This window comes from Myotis lucifugus, unplaced genomic scaffold (assembly GCF_000147115.1).
Source record: "Myotis lucifugus unplaced genomic scaffold, Myoluc2.0 scaffold_0, whole genome shotgun sequence".
NCBI lineage: Eukaryota > Metazoa > Chordata > Mammalia > Chiroptera > Vespertilionidae > Myotis > Myotis lucifugus.
In genome coordinates this window covers 41,477,765-41,496,994 of record NW_005871048.1, presented here as the reverse complement: position 1 = coordinate 41,496,994, position 19,230 = coordinate 41,477,765, and the positions used below count along the sequence as shown (strand labels likewise).

General features: G+C 36.6%; 1 protein-coding gene across 11 annotated transcripts in view; it reads left to right on the top strand.

Moving 5' to 3' along the window:
- BDP1 (B double prime 1, subunit of RNA polymerase III transcription initiation factor IIIB) overlaps nucleotides 1–19,230 on the top strand; it is an 88,627-nt gene that overhangs the window by 57,539 nt on the left and 11,858 nt on the right. For 7 of the 11 annotated variants that reach the window (XR_002828352.1, XM_023750973.1, XM_023750967.1 and 4 more), the window contains 13 exons: nucleotides 478–652; nucleotides 943–1,133; nucleotides 2,209–2,596; nucleotides 7,753–7,875; nucleotides 10,496–10,532; nucleotides 11,015–11,107; nucleotides 12,361–12,586; nucleotides 13,071–13,228; nucleotides 14,586–14,736; nucleotides 14,939–15,119; nucleotides 16,017–16,080; nucleotides 16,430–16,616; nucleotides 17,376–17,580. Coding sequence is in view for 10 of the 11 variants with exons in the window: in XM_023750973.1 (XP_023606741.1) it covers nucleotides 478–652; nucleotides 943–1,133; nucleotides 2,209–2,596; nucleotides 7,753–7,875; nucleotides 10,496–10,532; nucleotides 11,015–11,107; nucleotides 12,361–12,586; nucleotides 13,071–13,228; nucleotides 14,586–14,736; nucleotides 14,939–15,119; nucleotides 16,017–16,080; nucleotides 16,430–16,616; nucleotides 17,376–17,580 (2,179 nt within the window). In the remaining variant the exon portion in view is untranslated. Of the gene's footprint in view, nucleotides 1–477; nucleotides 653–942; nucleotides 1,134–2,208; nucleotides 2,597–7,752; nucleotides 7,876–10,495; nucleotides 10,533–11,014; nucleotides 11,108–12,360; nucleotides 12,587–13,070; nucleotides 13,229–14,585; nucleotides 14,737–14,938; nucleotides 15,120–16,016; nucleotides 16,081–16,429; nucleotides 16,617–17,375; nucleotides 17,581–19,230 lie in introns of those variants that run through there. The other 4 variants (XM_014451964.2, XM_023750992.1, XM_023751000.1 and 1 more) reach the window with 4 other exon arrangements.

The window sequence follows — 19,230 nt, the reverse complement described above, 5'->3', positions numbered from 1 at the left end:
GCATGTGGAAGGAGAAGAGACACTAGCTTTTCAAGCCTGCTTGTGAACCAGTAGGACCATCTATGCTTGTTGTGACCACTAAACATTTGTTCATGCTTCAGAGCCCAGTTGAAGCATTTGTTTCAAGTGCCGTTATGAATTCCATCTTCAACTACTAGAATTTTTTTTCTAGTTATTACTATGAAAATTACTTAAAGTAGAATGAAACCACAAACCAGGATCAATGAAAGTAACAAAGATTAATATTATTGTAAAACTATTTCCCAGGCTATACAGAAAATGGATGTTATACTGTAAAAGCTTTTATGTTCTTCCTTTCATTCAGCATAGCAAATTTACATATAGGCCTTTGAACATAGGATTGGTTTGTGTAAAAAATTGTTTAACACCTGGTACATTAAAAAAGAACTCTGATTTTTGTTCTTCAAGATGATTTGTACTTCATTCTAGAAATGAACATAAAACTTATGTTTCTAGCCCAGCACAATTGATAAGAAGGCAGTTCCAAAGCCCTGAGCCAAATTTGGGAAGAGCACATGATAAGAAAGAGGAAAGAGTTATAGAAAAAGACAGAGCAGATCTGGATGAGGCCTGGAAGCCAGAAGATAATTTGCTGCAGCAAGGAGATTCTGACACCCAGCTCCTTCAGAAAGTAAGTTTGAAAATATATAATTTTTATCAGTGGGCTGTATTTTGTCAGGATCATGAAGAAAAACATTAAAAATATTTAATTTTATATTGTCATTATTTTCTTGAAAATTGAGTGGCATTCTAATATTATAAAAACTTAGAAACCAGTCATGGTGTGTGTGTGTGTGTGTGTGTGTGTGTGTGTGTGTGTGTGTGTCTAAGCAAGCTTGGGACTCTAGGTCAAACTACCAAATCAAATTGCCATAGAGATTGTTTTTGTGGTAATATTAGCTGTTTCTTCTTAAATTGAAGGAAAAAGCTGAGCTTCTGACATCTCTGGAGGTTTCAGCAAGAAAAGATTGTGTAGGTTCCGAAGAGGCTGGTTTGGCCAAGAAAGATCTTCAGTCAGAAGTTGAACCATCAGGAAGTGTTGGACAGAAAACTGTAGGGGATAATTCTGTGTCTTCAGTTGTTGAAGAGCAGCATCTCAGTAAATTAGCAAGGTAAAATTTTACATAACTACTTTCAGCAGAAGAAATAAAAACTTATTCTTTATGGATGTCCTACCTTAATTTATTAATAGAGTAAGAGATGTCTTGTTAACAGAAGTGTAAATTGTTTTTTATCGACAGGTCTATTTCTTTTCCCTTTTGATTTTATTTACTGAATATTTACTTCCTTTGGATCTTTTTTTTTTTCCATATATTTTATTGATTTTTTTACAGAGAGGAAGGGAGAGGGATAGAGAGTTAGAAACATCGATCAGCTGCCTCCTGCACACCCCCCACTGGGGATGTGCCCGCAACCAAGGTACATGCCCTTGACCGTAATCGAACCCGGGACCCTTTGGTCCACAGGCCGACGCTCTATCCACTGAACCAAACCGGTCAGGGCTCCTTTGGATCTTTTTAGGAAGATTTTCTTTACCCTACATTTAAAATCTATGGTTATTAAGTATGGTAGATATGAGCAGAAGCCTGACCAAAGAGTAGTATGCAGTACCTAAATAATTAGAGTACTAATTCAAATAGGGGTACAAACACCGGTGAAGGGTACCCTCTTCCATCATTTTCAAGAAAAGTGGAAGGGAACTAAGTTCTTAAAACCAACATTGTTTTGATGGATATTTTGCATCCTCTTTTTTTCTTTTATCCTAATCTGTTCACCAAATAGGAATAACCAGTATCATTTTTTAACCTCCTATTCTGTATTTATTGGCCCATTGACTTTCATTCCTTTTTCCTCTGATAATTTCCAGTCTTGTGTTTTATCTCCCCTTAGATAGCAAGGGAGAAAATAGCCCAGAAATAAAACTTACTATGAAAAATTTGTGGGTAGATAACTAAGACTTTTATTTATTTTTTAAGAATTGTATTTTTTATGTTTTTATATTCAGATAACTCTGAATGAGAAACTAATAGTAAGTTTCTTTTTTTCACAGTATAAGTTTTTGACAGAATGAGTGGTGGGAGTTTTCATTTTAAGGCTTGAGTTGGGATTTCAGTCTAAAAGTTTGGTTTTCATTAAAATTATCCTGTGTGTGCAGTGACTATGTTGTTATTTTGATTAAACCTCCAGCCATTCACAACTGTTAAAAGAATCAAATTACTCTAAAATTGCTCTCAATCAAAGAACAGCTATCTCTTCTGCCTCTGGATATGAGATGGATCATACTGAAAGGAGAATGCATCGAAAGATCAAACCAACTGTGAGCAAAGGGCGTGGATCAAAACGAATTCGGAGTAAGACTTCTAAGAAGGAACCTAGAGCTCCCAAGGCCATGCTGGTGACTCTTCGGGCTTCCCAGGAAGAGGATGAAGATGATGTTGAAGATTTTGAATCTGCCTATGAAGAAGAAAGCTATCATCTTGCTCCAGAAGAAATAAACAAAGCTCCAGTGTTTGTACCTGTTGGTCTCAGATCTCCTGAACCTGTTTCTACTCATATTGAGGAAACGATGGAAGAGGTAGTTTCTTTTTGAGTGCTTGGGACTTTATCTTACTTGTATTTTTCTCTTAGTGGATCATTTTTTCTTCTCTTAGTGAATATTAGGATTTGGAGAGTTCATTTTTTTTTTTTAAAATATATTTTATTGATTTTTTTACAGAGAGGAAGGGAAAGAGATAGTTAGAAACATCGATGAGAGAGAAACATCGATCAGCTGCCTCCTGCACACCCCCTACTGGGGATGTGCCCGCAACCAAGGTACATGCCCTTGACCGGAATCCAAACCTGGGACCCTTCAGTCCGCAAGCTGACGCTCTATCCACCAAGCCAAACCGGCTAGGGCGAGAGTTCATTCTTTAAGTTACCTCTACCAAATGTAATTTTTATAGGCTTAGGCTGAGTTCTGGTTAGTAGAGAAGGTAGAAGAGACATATATCTGTATACTCTTAATTGTGGTAAAATACACATAACATAAAATTTACCATGTTAACCATTTTTGAGTCTATAGTTCAGTGGCATTAAGTATATTCATTGTGCTATACCATCATCACCATCCATCCCCAGAACATTTTTTATCTTGCAAAACTAAAACTCTGTACGTATCAAACAATAATTCCCCATTACCCTCTCCCCTTTAGGTTGTGCTAACCACCATTCCACTTTTGTCTTATGACTACTTTAGGTACCTTGTATTTCTTGTACAGTATTTATCTTTTTTGTTAGTAGTTTGTTTCACTTAGCATAATGTTTTCAAGGTTCATCTATGTTTGATCATGTGCCAGAATGTCCTCCTTTTTAAAGGATGAATAATATTCCATTCCACGTTTTGTTTATTCATCTGTCAGTGGACAGTTGGGTTACTGCCACCTTTTGGATAAAATAAAGAATGCTGCTATGGCCCTAACTGGTTTGGCTCAGTGGACAGAGCATTGGCCTGCGGACTGAAGGGTCCCAGGTTCGATTCCGGTTGGGGGCATGTACCTTGGTTGCGGGCACATCTCCAGTGGGAGGTGTGCAGGAGGCAGCTGATCGATGTTTCTCTCTCATTGATGTTTCTAACTTTCTATCCCTCTCCCTTCCTCTCTGTAAAAAATCAATAAAATATATTTAAAAAAAAAAAGAATGCTGCTATGAACATGGATATACAAATATCTCTTCTAACTCCTGCTTTTAATTTTTTTTGGTAATATACCTAGAAGTGGAATTGCTGGATTGTATGGTACATTATAAATTTATTTTAATTTGTTTAAATTTTAAATTTCACTGATTTTTAAAAAAAATACGTTTTTATTGATTTTAGAGAGAGTGGTAGAGAGGAAGGTAGGGGGGAGAGAGAGAGAGAGAGAAAGAGAGAAAGAAATATAGAAATATCGATGAGAGAAACATCGATAGGCTGCCTCCTGTGCACCCATCACTGGGGATTGAACCCACAACCCGAGCATATGCCCTGACCTGGAATCGAACTGGCAACCTCACAGTGCATGGGACGATACTCAAACAACTGTGCCATAGTGGCCAAGGCCCATTTTAAATTTTTTTAGCAACCACCATACTGTTTTCCATAACAGCTGCATAACATCATTGTACATTCCCATCCATAGTTTACAAAGGTTCTAATTTCTTCACATCCTCATCAACACTTGTTATTTTCTTTTTCTTTCTTTCTTTCTTTTTTTTGGATATTTGCCATCCTAATGGATGTGAGATGGAGGAACATACTACTTCAACTTACTTTATTATAAAAGCTCCTTACTCCTTTGCCTCTAGGTCTAGTATTTCAACTTTGTAACTTTAAAGTTTTCTGTTTTGCCTCAGTTTTCAATGATTTACGTGGTTTATAGAGTAGCATATATCAATCAGTTTTGTATTAAGTACTCATGATAGTTTCTGAGTCATTTGAAACAGAATCAGGAGTGAACTGAGATGGTATTGATGGTAATAATAAAAGAAGTAGGATACATAAAACAATTCAAATAATGTTAAGTTACCCAGAATTAATGGATTACTGAATCTATAAATTTACATTTATGAATGGTGGTCCAAACCAACTTTTTTTATTTTTATTTTTATTGATTTAAGAGGGGAAAGGCAGAGGGAGAGAAAAATAGAAATGTCAATGATGAGAGACAGCCCAGCCAGCATGGCTCAGTAGCTGAGCATCTACCTATGAATCAGGAGGTCATGATTCAATTCCCCGTCAGGGCACATGCCTGGGTTGTGGACCCGATCCCCAGGTGGTAGCAAATCAGTGATTCTCTCTCATCCTTGATGTTTCTATCTCTCTTTCCCTCTCCCTTCCTCTCTGAAATCAATAAAAAATTTTTTAATAATGAGAGAGAATCATGGATCGTCTGCCTCCTGCACACCCCCTACTGGGGATCGAGCCTGCAACCTGGGCATGTGCCCTTGACCAGAATCGAACCAGGACCCTTCAGTCCGCAGGCTGATGCTCTATCCACTGAGCCAAACCAGCTAGGGCCCAAACCATCTTTCTTCACTATTAATAATAACACGTTAAGTGTTGTAATGCTATTGAGTTAGAATGGTTGAAGGTAAACAAAAATGATGTAAATTCAAGTTGTTTCTTCTAACTAAAAGTTCAAAGTAAAGATAGTGAATTTAAGCTTTAGTTGAAACTAAGAAAATGCAAAAGGAAGGTTAATTTTGTGCAAGGATAGCTGTTTAACACTGCATGTGAATTTAATTAGCTATATGTTTTATATTTTACAGATTTCTTTGGGTGAAAGGCAAATTGCTAGTCAAAACTAATGTCAGAAATTTCTGAAAATCAGGTTTCAGGATTTATCCCTGAATTAATATAGAATGCCTTCTTAAATAGCATTAATCATAATAATTGAGTAAAGAAAGTTAAATTTTTATTCTTTATGGCAAGATTACTAAGGCAGGGAAATTGTTTTTATGTTAGAAAATGTTTCCTTAAAAAGCATTGAAATACAATGGCATATTATCCTATATAATAAAAGTGCAGTATGCAAATTATCCCCTCAACCAGAGTTCTTCCAGGAGTTTAACTAGGGGGCGGGCTGGCCTGGGGAAGGGAGGGAGGCCCTGGCGCAGGCAGGTGGCTGGGGGAAGGGAGGGAGGCCCTGGCCAGCGGCGGTAGCAGGTGGCTGGAGGACGGAGGGGAGTACCCAGCTGGTGGCGGGCAGCCGCTAGGGACCCTGCAAGTGCAGAAATTTTGTGCAATGGGCCTCTAGTTAAATCATAAAGGAATATAAAATATTGATATATACTACAGTATGAATCGTGAAACCTTGAAAACATTGTGTTAAGCGAAAGAAGCCAGTTACCAAAAACAAATCACATATTATATTATTCTATTCATATGAAATGTCCAAAATAAGAAAATCTATAGAGGCAGAAAGTAGATTACTGGTTTCTTAGGGATGAAGGTATGGGTTTCTTTTTTGAAGCAGTAAAAGTGTTCTAAAGTGACTGGTGATGGGTGTACATATTTGTGCATAATCCAAGAAACATTATATTATACTAAAGGCCCAGTGCACAAAATTCATGCATGGGTAGGGTCCCTAGTGGCTGCCGGTTGCCGGCCGGGGTGCCTCCCTTCGCTAGCTGCCTGCCACTGCCGGCCCACCCCCTGGTCATACTCCCAGTCAAACTCTCGGTTGAACTCCTGGTTGAGGAGACAATTTTTTTACACACACACACACACACACACACACACACACATATACGTATATACTTTAAATGGGTGAATTTTATGGTGTGTAAATTATATCTCAATGAAGCTGTTAAAAAGTAAAGCTTTGACACTGGATGGTGTTCAAAGAACCAACTCTCAATTATCTGTAATATTCCCATTTTCATGCACTTTTCAGAAAATATTTTGTCTTTTCAAATCACTTGAACTTTTTTTTATCATCCCAGGCCTGTAGGACATTAGCATAGATTTTTCTCTAATGTTTGCTTCTGAGGATACAGACACAGAACACACAGATGTTACTATAATATGTCTTGAAGGCAGATTTTCATACTTGACTCTGTATTCAGTTCCTACTGAATCACACAGTCTTTTATACTCTTTTTTCTGTTAATAAGGGAATAAGAGCCACACTCTCTTATATGTAGTCTAGGAGAGAAATTTTAGTCTTTTTAGTTCCCAGATTATAGGGATCTTTGACCAGTAACACTGCTAAATGAAGGGTAAATGTGAGTAAACCCATTATTTTACATAGCCATTGACATGGCTATCAAGAATGATACAGGTTTTGGGAGACGGGAGAGGGTAGTTGCTTTGGTGGGGGAGAGGGTAATATCCTATCTAATAAAAGCCTAATATGCTAAGTATCTGGTTGACCAGTCAGCTGTTCAACCAATCAAACCGTAATATGCTAATGATATGCTAAGGCCGCTCAACTGCTCGCTATGATATGTGCACTGACCACCAGGGGGCAGACACTCCGATTGGTAGCTTAGCTTGCTGCTGGGGTCCGGCCAATTGGGACTGGGCAAGACAGGCTAGACATGCCCTGGAGCCCTCCTGCGGTCCCTCCCCAGGTGGCCAACCTCCCGAATCTCTTCCTGGCCCCAGTCATACACCAGTGGGGTCCCTCAGCCTGGCCTGCTCCCTCTTGTAATCTGGGACCCCTTGGGGGATGTCAGAGAGCCGGTTTCGGCCCGATCCCGAATTCGTGCACCAGGCCTCTAGAATATATTTAAGAGCTTTCAACTCTATTATAGTACTTAAGGCAGTGTATAGTTAGTTGATTATAAATCTGTTTTTCTTAGATTGTGAGTTCCTTGAAGGCAGGGACCAAACTTGTCTCATTCAGCTTTGTATCCTTTTATCTGCAGCCCTCTACTTTTTAGGAAGCACTCCATAAATGCTAACAGACTGATGAGATTAATTATGTGAAAGTAGGGACAAAGTGGGGATAATGGAAAATCAAATGCTAGGTACGAGGAAAATTAGCCTTGGAAAAGTTGCTTACTGGTTATAAGACTCGCAGGCCCCTCAGAAGCCTTACATGTTTTACTTTTGCCAAATTGATGTCAAATCAGTGTAAAAATGACTATTCTTCAGTTTTTTAATTGTGTATGAATCTGGATTATTTTTTTCAGTTTACCATTTTATTTTACTTGTTTGTCTGTGTATAGTATGCCAATATGAAATAATGAGACTTTTCATTTTGACAGCTTGAAATAACCGTGAATGTCCCAGATATTGGATTCATAACTGTTGATGAACATCAGCTCTCAAACACAGATGTGACCACTCAGGAAATGAAACAAGAAGAAAACTTGAATGTATTATCAGTTGTAAGCATCCATTTTAATGTTTTGTGTTTAATTCTTTGTTTACTTTCAAAAGACTAGAAGCTTGGTGCTCTCCCTCTGGGGAGCACAGCCACGCCTTTCCCCATCTTCTTCTTTCCCTCGGTGCATTACCTTTGCTTTTCTCTCTCTGAAGCTCCAAGGGCCCTTCTTTTGCTTCTATAACTTGTTTCCCAAGCCTCCACAGCCCAACGGGCTCACTTCTACCTTTGTAACTTTTTTAAAAAAAGACTGGAAGTTTATTTTGAATACTTTAGGTTTACAAGCAGTTCACTAATTTTTGTCATGTAGGGAGCTGTAAGTGTGAATAGTAGAACTGATGAATAATCTATAGGTTTTGTATTTAACCTGAAGAGCAGTGAAGAGCAGTGATCTTTGTGTATGTGTGGGTATGCTCATAATCTTATGTTGCATTAAATCTATACCAAATATAAATTATTTGGAATGTATTTAATTGCATTTTGCTTGGTATTCTTTCTTATTTGGTTAGAATTTATCTTAATTTTGAAAATGAAGACTTGAAATTACAACTTTTTAAAAACATCTTTATTAAGACACAGTTCACACACCCTACAGTTCACCCATTTAAAGTGTACATTTCAATGATTTTTAGTATACAGTTATGTGCAAACATCATCACAGTTAATTTTAGAACATTGTCATCACTTCAAAAAGAAACCCCATACCCATTAGCAGTTGCTCCCCACTGCTTCCCATCCTTCCCCAGGTCTAGCCAACCAATCTACTTTCTGTCACTATAGATCTGTGTATTCTGGACATTGCATGTACACTGAATGGCCCGATTATTATGACCACCCCATCAGTAGTTCATTGATACTTCCAAAATACTGAGTATTGAAAACTTCCTAAGCAAATACTCTCAAGGTTTTATTATTATTATTATTTGCATAATTAATTCACTTCATTGTACTAATGGGGTGATCATAATAATCTGGCCGGTCATAATAATCTGGCCATTCAGTGTAAATGGACTCACGGTTTTTGTGTCTGGCTTATTTTAGCATAATGTTTTCAAGGTTCATATTGTAGCATGAATCAAGGTCAGTGATGGCTCCTTCTGGAGGCTCTGAGGGAGAAACCATCCCAGGCCTTGCTCTTACCTTCTGGCAGTTGTCGCGGTCCTTGTCATTACTTGGCTCGTGGCAGCACAATTCCAAACTTTGCCTTCATTGCCATGGTTTTCTTTCTGTCTGTGTGTCTGTGTTTCTTCTCCTCTTATAGGACAGCAGTCATACTGGGTTAGGGCCAACCCTAATCCTGTCGGGCCTAATTTTAACTTGATTACCTCTACGAAGACTGTGCGTCCCAGATAAGGTCATATTCATGGTACTGAGGGTTAGGACTTCAACATCTTTCTGGGGGACACAATTCAATTTACAATACTTTCCAATCTGGCTGTCCTTTATTTCTTTTGCTTGCCGAATTGCCCTGGCTAGAACCTCCAATACAGTGTTGAATACAGGTAACAAGAGTGGACATTCTTGTCTCGTTCCTGGTCTTAGCAGAAAACATTTAATCTTTCACCGTTAACTTTGATGTTAGCTATGGTGTTTTTCATAGATGTCCTTTATAAATTTAAAAAAGTTCTATTTCTGGTTTGTGTGTGTATTTTATCATGAAAGGGGGTTAGAATTTATGATATGCTTTTTCTGTATCTATTGAGATGATCATGTGATACTTGTTTTTTATTGTATTGATACGATGTATCATACTGATTGAATTTTGGATGTTAAAACATTGCACCTGGGATGAATCCTACTTGTTCATGATGTGTAATTTTATATGTTGCTGAATTCTGTTTGCTTGTATTTCATTGATGATTTTTGTGTCCATATTCATATTAGATATTGGTCTATTATCTTTTATGAATCTTATACCTGCTCCTCTTAGGAAGAAAGCCCTCTAGCTGGGACCTGCAGGGAGAAAGGGCCCTGTTTTCTTGGCTGCAGCAGTTTGAGGTGGAATCTCTGTCTGCTGAGCTGGGAAGAAGGAGGAAGAGAGCAGTCTTTGTTCAAATACCACGTGTCTTCCCTTTGTTATCAAGTTTCACGAATAGATGATCTTTCATTCTCTGCTCTTAGGATTATTTCCAGAGGCCTTAATGATTGCTTTTAAATAAATTTCACCATTTTCAGTGGGGAGAGGGTCAGCAGAGCTCCTCATGCTGTCATGCTGGACATCAGTCCTATAACTTCTTAGTAGTGTAAAAAAAATTGTGATATTTTTCAGACTGTGGTTTCCATTGAGTCAAAACTTATGCCAGCTATGACTAAAGCTGAAGGATTATGAAGTGAAGAACTAAAGTAAGAATGGTAGATGCAGATTGCAATATAATCATAATTAACATTTATACACAATACAAAAAAAAAGGTAAAATAAGGAGCAATAGACAAAAGAATTTGGATTTTTAATTATTTCTGTTCTTGTTTATGAAATTTTATCAGTAATTATAATTAAGGGGGAAAAACCAGTTCACACTCCATTGTAATTAAAAGCACAGATAGATCTGTACAACATAGTGTTTCTTGAGATACAGAACAAATAATTTGGGAAACTACATAAGATATTACTTTTCCTCTTTTAGGAAATGACCACAGGTGAACATACCCAAGATGAAACAGGTAACTTTTAATTGGAAACTGTTAAAAACTACTTGGTTAACACTCGCACAATGACATAGTAGTGGTGGTAGTTTGTAAATGAGTCATTTTGCTGGAGAGTTGAACAAAATGATTCAGCTTTTGAATGTGTTACCTCTAGGAGAAATGTGAATTCTTGGAATGTTACTGTAGAAAATGAATTGAGTTAAATGTTTAGTAAAGAAGTATTTTTCCTCTGATCTGCATAGATGCATTTTTTTGAAGATACTGAGTTACTTAATGGGAGGGAGGCATTTGCATTGAGTAAAAGCCAACAGTTGATGATTTCTTTACTTACAGTAAATTAATGAAAACATTACCCTAGTAAGGGATTAGTGGTATAGAGGATATTGAAATTTGTTACTAGAGGATAAACACCTGAATTTAAAAACTTTTTCTAAGTAAACAAACTTAAATTTCCAGATGCATTCTTCTGTTTTAATGTTGGTATATTTTCTCACAAGAAACCAACGATGGAAGCACTGAAGCTGCCATTACTTTACTTACAATGGGAGATCTAGTGTTGCAGTCAGAGATCAGTACAGAGCAGAGTGATGGTAAGAATGAAAAATAAGTCCTTAAAAAAAAAGAAGCTTTTAAAGTCCAACTTTTAAGAAATTATACCCACATTTGCATAATAAGTGAATACCTGCCTGTTACATTTGAAGTTGGCACCACTTTGTTGTTTTTCCAGAAAAGATAATATGTATGCAATGATCCATCTAACTGCCCCTTTAGATGTAGTGGCCACCATTTCAAGGTAGTGCACTTGGCTTATTAAGAGTAATCTGTATTTGTGGAATAGTTGTTCAGTGCTGTATCCCCAGCACATAGTACGTGCTCAGTTACCTTTGTTATCATAAACATCATTGGTTAACTGCACATACTGATCACTGATTACTTTATACATGTTTCTTTAGCAAAGGAGCTGCTGCTTTGGGTAGTTCCACAGTTACGTGACATTCAAATACAGTATGAAGGGGCAGTAGCCATCATTGAGATTATTTGGTTTAGAATGTTCTGTTAGTTTGGACTGAGCCAAATTATATGTCAACCCAGATTTTTAATATTTTAGGCTGAAAAGCAATGGTCTTGACTAAGTATTTTACTCTATGAATATGTCATGCAGATACAGAAATGTTTCTTTTAAAAATGTGTAAACCGTAGATGATATGAGGTGAACAGAGTCATGATTTATCTTTCTTTGTTTTAATCCTCACTTGAGGATATGTTTTTATTGATTTTAGAGAGAGGAGAATGGAGAAGGAAAGAGAAACATCAGTGTGAGAGAGACATCCATCAGTTGCCTCCCATACCAAGGATTGAACCCACAACCTTGGTATGTGCCCTGACCGGGAATTAAACCTGTGATCTTTTGGTGTACTGGATGATGCTCCAATCAATTGATCCACCAGGCCAGAGCGGGCTTCATTCTTTTTTTTTTTTCCAGGCTTGATTCTTAATGACAGAGTATTGCATTGGAGCCTGTCACAAATCTCTAGGACATAAAGTACAGGTTTTTAAAAATTGTAAATAAAGGTGATTTTCTTAATTCATTTGAGGTTATATAGTTATTGAAAGTAACAAAAAGATTCATTTTTACTTATAATAACCCAAATATTTCAGTCTATAAGAATTATTAAGCTTAGAAAAGGTAAAATATTTGGCATGAAGAGTGGGATCATAAATTTAATTTAGGAGCCCAAAAGAGCAAACTTTAAAAACGGTATAGAATTTTGCAATTGCTGAATGTTGAAGGATTTATTTTATTTTGACATCTATTTGTATTTTCTATTTTTTTCTGCAATAGGAATATGTGTACTTCCTGGTGTTCATTCAAAGGATAAAAGCCATATTCCTTTTAACCCAGATAATGTCAGTGACAAAATTGTTTATGAATGTCAGGAGCTTTCTTCACCTGTCAATAGTGTACCTCTTTCATCATTAGAAGAAAACAAGATTGAATTGGAGGAACAAAGTACTAAAGAAGAAATTGGTTTAATGGAGAAAGTAAAGGAAAACGCTAGATCAACCAGGTTTATTTTGCTTTATTTCTTTTGAGTTTTACCAAAAAATAAATTACAGTATCCTATTAATAAATATATTTAAACTAACCATCAATTTAGTTAATAGTTTTGAATAATACTTGTGTAAATGTAAAGTAGGCAGTACTGATTTCTTATCCTTTAAAGTAATAATTTGCTGATTGTGATTTTAGTTTAATGTTTTGAGTATTAAAATTACTGCAATAAGCATGTCTTTAAAGCTTTAATGAAATAGTTTTATATAAATAGTTTTAGTCTCTGTTTTACAAATATGGTCCAGAATCTCTTTCCCTCTCAAGACCTTTAGAAAAGTTACTACCACGTAATTTTAGCATTAAGAAATGAAACTTCAGATGATGTGGCTCCTTAGAAGGTGGCACATATCTGTCTGTATCAGTGCTAGCCAGAATGTATCAATGTGAGAGAGAATTCTTACACATTGATAGATTTCTCTCTTTTCCCACTCTTTTTCTAGGAATACAACTTCAGAGGTGACCAGTAATCTCAGAATGAGAAGGAGATTTGCCAAGCCTAAGCCAAATCTTAGGAAGATTTTAGGGACCAACAGATTTGGTGCTCATCAGGAAGTTCCCAGTTTGCTTGTAACCAAAGGAGAAGTGGAAATTCAAAGAGGTAAATTTTATTGTTCCCTTGAGAGTTACAAAATTACTTTGACACAAGAAATTACATAACATTTCAAATGGAATATTCAGTTGTTAAACTTTATTTTAACTTACTATTAATTTCAAATGTACAAAAAGTAGAATGAGCTATAAAATAAATACCTATAAATCCACCAATTGGTTTCAATAATTATTACCATTTTCCTATATTTACTTGATCAAACTTTCTCTTCATATATATTTTTTTCTGTGTGTGAATGTGTGTGTGTGTACATGAATGTTCAAGCACACATTTCTTAGAAAGGTATACATGCATGTGGCAGAAAATAAGACAGTGCCCAAAAGGCATATGATTTTAAAAACTCCTTCCTCCTTAGGTTCCCAGCCCTCTAATCTCACTTCTAGTGGTAAACTGTTTTTAACCGTTTTTATTATAGACTTCCAGAAAGATTTTATACACATAAGTATCTAATGAGGGTGTGTGTATGCCCATACAATCATATATACATACATATCTATATTTCTTTCAGGAAGAATAAAAATATATGCATACGGTACACCGTTCTGCACTTTTAAAAATGTACAACTTAGTGGTGTTAATATATTTACCAAGATTGTGTTAAACCCTGTATGTTGTATGTAGAAGGTCTGGATAGTTAACATCATCATTTCTGTTTTGGGATTCCTGATTTCTGGGGTTTCTCTTTCAACCAGCAATGCCTGTTACTCTGGTCTGAGCAGTACCCAGAAGCACTCTCATGCTGGCTCAAGTTACCTTTCCTATATAGAAGTCATTTCCTTTCCCTTTGTAACATTATTCTTTGTAGAACAGCTCCTTCCCAGTACTTTTCCCAAGGTGGAACTAACCAGACCTCATGTATATCCACCTGTAAACTTCTTTTGTTGGTGGATTTCTAATTATACTTCTATTACCATTAAATGGAGATGCAGTTTTTGTGGTAGCCAGGAGTGAAATATGTGCCCTGTCAATAAACTTGCATTTTAGCCTGGCAGGCATGGCTCAGTGGTTGAGCATTAACCTGTGAACCAGGAGGTCATGATTTGATTCCTAGTTGGGGCATATGCTTAGATTGCTGGCTCGATTCCCAGGAGAGGGCGTGCAGGAGGCAACCGATCAATGATTCTCTCTCATCATTGATGTTTCTATCTCTCTCTCCCTCTTCCTTCATCTCTCTGAAATCAATAAGAATATATTAAAAAATAATAATAAACTTGCTTTTTGGATTAAGAGATGTTTGAAAGAGCCCACTATATAGTGATCTGTCTTTGAAGAGAAAATATGTTTCTAATATGGAGATTTTAGCTGTACTATTTTGGATTATATCTTAAATGTTTTTTTATTTAAGAAACGGAGAAAAATACTCCTAAAGCAACGGGATTAGAAGATAAAAACCTTGAATCAGAAACAATAGCAGAGAATAAGGAGCAGAGCAGGTTGGCACATGACCATGGTATTGAAGAGACCAGTATTTTGCAGGAAGCAAGCCTAAAGGAAAGGTAAAGAGGAGAGATTGTGGGATGAATTTAATTTAAAAACAAACAAACATCCAGGTTCTGTTGCATTAATATAATATAAAAGTTTAAAAAAACAATAAAATAGATGAATTTGATGTACCTAGCTCTAAACATGCTGTGGTTGTCTGCTTGATTTCAAATATAAGTATACTGAAACTCTAATACATACTAATTTCTCTTTCAGAAAGGAAGATCAAGCGCAGGGATCTCAAGAAGTTCAGATATTGTCATTTACTCCAGTTGTTTCCTCTGAGACAAGCTCCCACACACTTGGTTTGGGTAGGGGTCTTAGTGAGAGTTCTGTTGGAGAGCCCCTGGGAAAGGACTCAAGTGGAGACAATGTGCTTACACCTTATGTGCCAGAGGTAAAGGAATGAAAAATATAATAAGTGGTGGCTAGGTGTTTGTTCCTCATTTAAAAAAAAATTAAGGTATAATATAAACACAATACCTTTCACCCTCTTTAATGTGCAATTCTATACATTTTGACAAACACATAGTCATGTGACTAATACATGAACAGTTCGATCATCGCCCGAATTCTCTGGTGTCCTTTTTTAGTCATCCCTCCTCTCCTACCCTCAGCCCCTGGCAACCACTGATCTGTTTTGCCTTTGCAAGAATGTACTGTGATAGAATTTTTATTTTGTTTTTAGTCTCTGGAGCACAGAGATAAACTAGCCAATACTTAGCTTTGTTGTAAAAGCTTTGAAAAGTGAAGTGTTTTGTACATAGAGAATTCACCTTTTGCTACTTAGCCCCTGGATCTGAGAAGCTACGTGTCTAACACTGTGAGATATGGGGTAACAATTTTATTGATTTCAGAGAGGAAGGGAGAGGGAGAGAGAGAGAGAGAGAGAGAAACATCAATAATGAGAGAGAATCATTGGCTGCATCCTGCAGATCCCTTAATGGGGATCGAGCCCGCAACTCAGGCATGTGCCCTTGACCAGAATCGAACCCGCGACCCTTCAGTCCCCAGGCCGGAGCTCTATCCACTGAGCCAACCAGCTAGGGCTCCCTTTTCTGTCAAAATTCATTTCATAGACCACATATTAAACAATTCAGTCTGAATTTCTGTGTGTAAATGTTAATCAAAAGTTTATTGGTACAATCAAGTTTCCAAAAACACTTTGAAAAATTGCATAGGGTTAGATAATTGTTGAGTTTTGAAACCATAACTGTTCAGTATATCAAATTGTCAGGAAGACTTTTTAAAACTGAGATTTGGTCAACCTTTTTCATTTTAATTTTTATGGCAGTGTATACCAACTAGTACTCCAGAAGTCCAACAAGAGAATGTAAGCAATCCTCAGGATTTAGCAGGTATGATAATCTGCTTCAATAAAGTATCATAGAACCTAACAGTATGGTTTTTACTCCCCAATTTGACTGTGGAAAAAACAAAACAGTTGTGTGTTTTTTTGGCAGGGGGAGGTCTATGATGGCCTTAAATTAAAAAAACAAATAAAAAACAACTTGAAGTATTTTGTTGCTCAAAATTATAAATTTCCATAGTGAATTATCTTTATCCTTTATAAAATTACTTTTTATTTTTGGGTGTAATTCAGCTTTTATTCTTAGTGATAAGTTGTTTTGAGACTTTTTAGAAATGAAATGATTTTCTGTACTTTCATGGTTCAGCTTTTCATTACTAACTTTTAAATTTTGATAGTCAATCTAGTTGGTAACGTACATCATGATGCTGAGGAAGAGCAAGCATTCATTTTAACTCTGGTGGAAATTCCAACCGATTCAGTAGAAGAATTTACTGAAAACTCTACACAGTTAATGCCAAACCCTTTACTGCCAGCGCCCATATTGGTCAAATCAGTGACTTCAGAAGAAAAGAGCAACATGAGGTAATGGATGAGCTAAACTGTTTTTGCTAGGAGAAAAATTGCTTTATGAATCAAATAGTATTGATAGGAATGAGCCATTTACCAACATTAGTAATTCTAGATATTTTATTTAGTAATCATGTGGTAGAGAAGAAATCATTTATTTTATATCTGATGAAGATATCACAAATGTATAATATTTTTTGTATGAAGCTTTTGTGGTATTTTATGTATTTTGAAAGCTAAAAGCACCTATAAATGTAGATCATAAAGTGGCATCTATTAAAGGTATGGTTACTTTGTAAACATTTACATATATTTTAAATTTTGTTACTTTGTAAACATAAATATATATCCTAAATACACTCACAGAAAGTTGCAAAAATAGGAGAGGTAACATTTCTATATATTTTTGATGCTCATTTTAATTCTTTACAGTAGAATTCTTAAGTTGTATTTTAATAGTCACTGATTAAGATGCTTAATTGTCCATTAAATAGAATTAGAAATTGAAGTCTTTTATATCAGAAAGAGACATTTTGGATTAAAATTAAACTTTACAGACATTTTTTATACCTCAGATTTCATTCAATAGTATGGAATTTAGTTTCTAAGCCTTTAAGTATTGATGGAGGCTCAATAACATTTTTGTGGTCATGGCCATGTATGTGTTAGTTACTTTGAAGTGTTTTTGGCAGTTTTGATTGGAATAGCTCAGTCTTTAACCTCATTAAATCACCTCTAATTAACTGATTTAATGTGTATGTATTTTCTATGCAGTATGAATTTTCCAATAACTTCAGTTGGTCAGGATGCCATGTGTTTATCTAATTCTGGAAGTGATGCTTCTGAAAAGCCTCCTGCTAATTTGGATCTTATGTCTAGGAAGAGATTTCATTGTAGGTCTGATGAAAGTGACCATGTTCCTCCTGCCAAAAAACATTCACTCACTTTAAGAGATGATTGTCAAGAATATACCTCTGAGGTAAGAGAGCCACTAAGTAAGATGGCCATATTATAACAGATTGATTTGTTTTTTCCCTTTATATTCTTTATATAAAGACTAGAGGCCCGGTGCATGAATTCATAAACGGGTGGGGTCTCTTGGCCTGGCTTGCGATCAAGACCTATCGGGGGGCCGGCCGGGAGGAGGAACCCTGGGAGATTGGCCGGCTGGCCCCCTGATTGGGGCTGATGGGGGGGCCAGCTAGTCAGGGGGGGTGGGCAGAGGCTGCAGGAAGTTGGCTGGCTGACCCCCTGATTGGGGGGAGGGACCACGGGAGGTTGGCTGGCCAAGGGGAAGGGCCGCAGGAGTTTGGCTGTGGGAGTGCACTGACCACCAGGGGGCAGCTCCTGCGTTGAACGTCTACCCCCTGGTGGTCAGTGTGCATCATAGCGACTAGTCAACCAGTCGTTCTGGTTGCTCAGTCATAATGGTTGCTTAGGCTTTTATATATATAGATAGTTCTAATACTTTTCACCCTAAATAATTAAAGTAAAACTGGTTTTGTATTTTTACTTTCAACCTATTCTATAAGAAAATTGATGGACATTAATCAAGAAATCCATTCCTGGCTCTGTATCATTAGCTAAAAAGTAGGCTGAAAGCATCATACAGATCTGGATCTTGGTTGTACCACTTATAGCTGTGAGACCTTAGGCAAGCTACTTCACCTCTCTGATTGAGTTTGCTATTGTATAAAATGATGATACTAATATCACCACCACCATTATAATGCTTAAAGCTTCTTATTGCTATTAGGAACAAAAACAGAACTTCTAAGGCCCTATACTTACCTGGTTCATTTATGTCTCTAGTCTTGTGCTAATTTCTACCTTACTCCCTAACCATATTGGCCATCTTTTTTCTCAAAAGCACAGTACTCCTTCATGTCCCCGGCCATTTTTTTGCTGTTTCTTTTTCTGAACTGTTCCCTTAAAACAGTGGTGGGGAACCTTTTTTCTGTCAAGGGCCATTTGGATATTTATAACATCATTCTCATAAATATTTATAAGATCATATTTATAATTATCAACTTAAAAATTAGCTTTCTATATTTGGTCAAACATTTAATTAACTCACGCCGAATGCCTTGGCAGGAACAGACCAAATAATCAGGCCTTATATGGCCCATGAGCCAGACGTTCTCCACCCCTCCCTTAAAACATACAAACCTCTTTAACTCAGTGATCACTACCTTAGGGGAGCCTGATAATACTATGCAGATTCAATCAACATGCACTGTGTTGTATGTTTCTTAGCACCCTCTGTTTTTTGTTTCTGGTACTTATAATGTATGTAACCACACTATGGCAAAATTAATTTAGCCATAAATCTGTATTCTCAAAGGGACACTTGAAGACCAATAGTCCTTAGATGATAGCAGACAACAGAGGCAGTGTATCCTTGTATATCTGATAGGTGAAAAATGGTCTCCCAGAATAGTTTTAATTTCTCTTATTATGAGTAAGGATGGAGCATCTTTTCATATTTTTAAGCCATTTGTGTTTTCTGTGAGATGACTCTGTGTATTCCTTACTCATTTTTTAATTGGGTTGTTAATCTTTTTCTTATGGATTTGAAGGAACTCTCCTATATATATATGCCTGAGATATGAGTTGCAGATATTTTTTC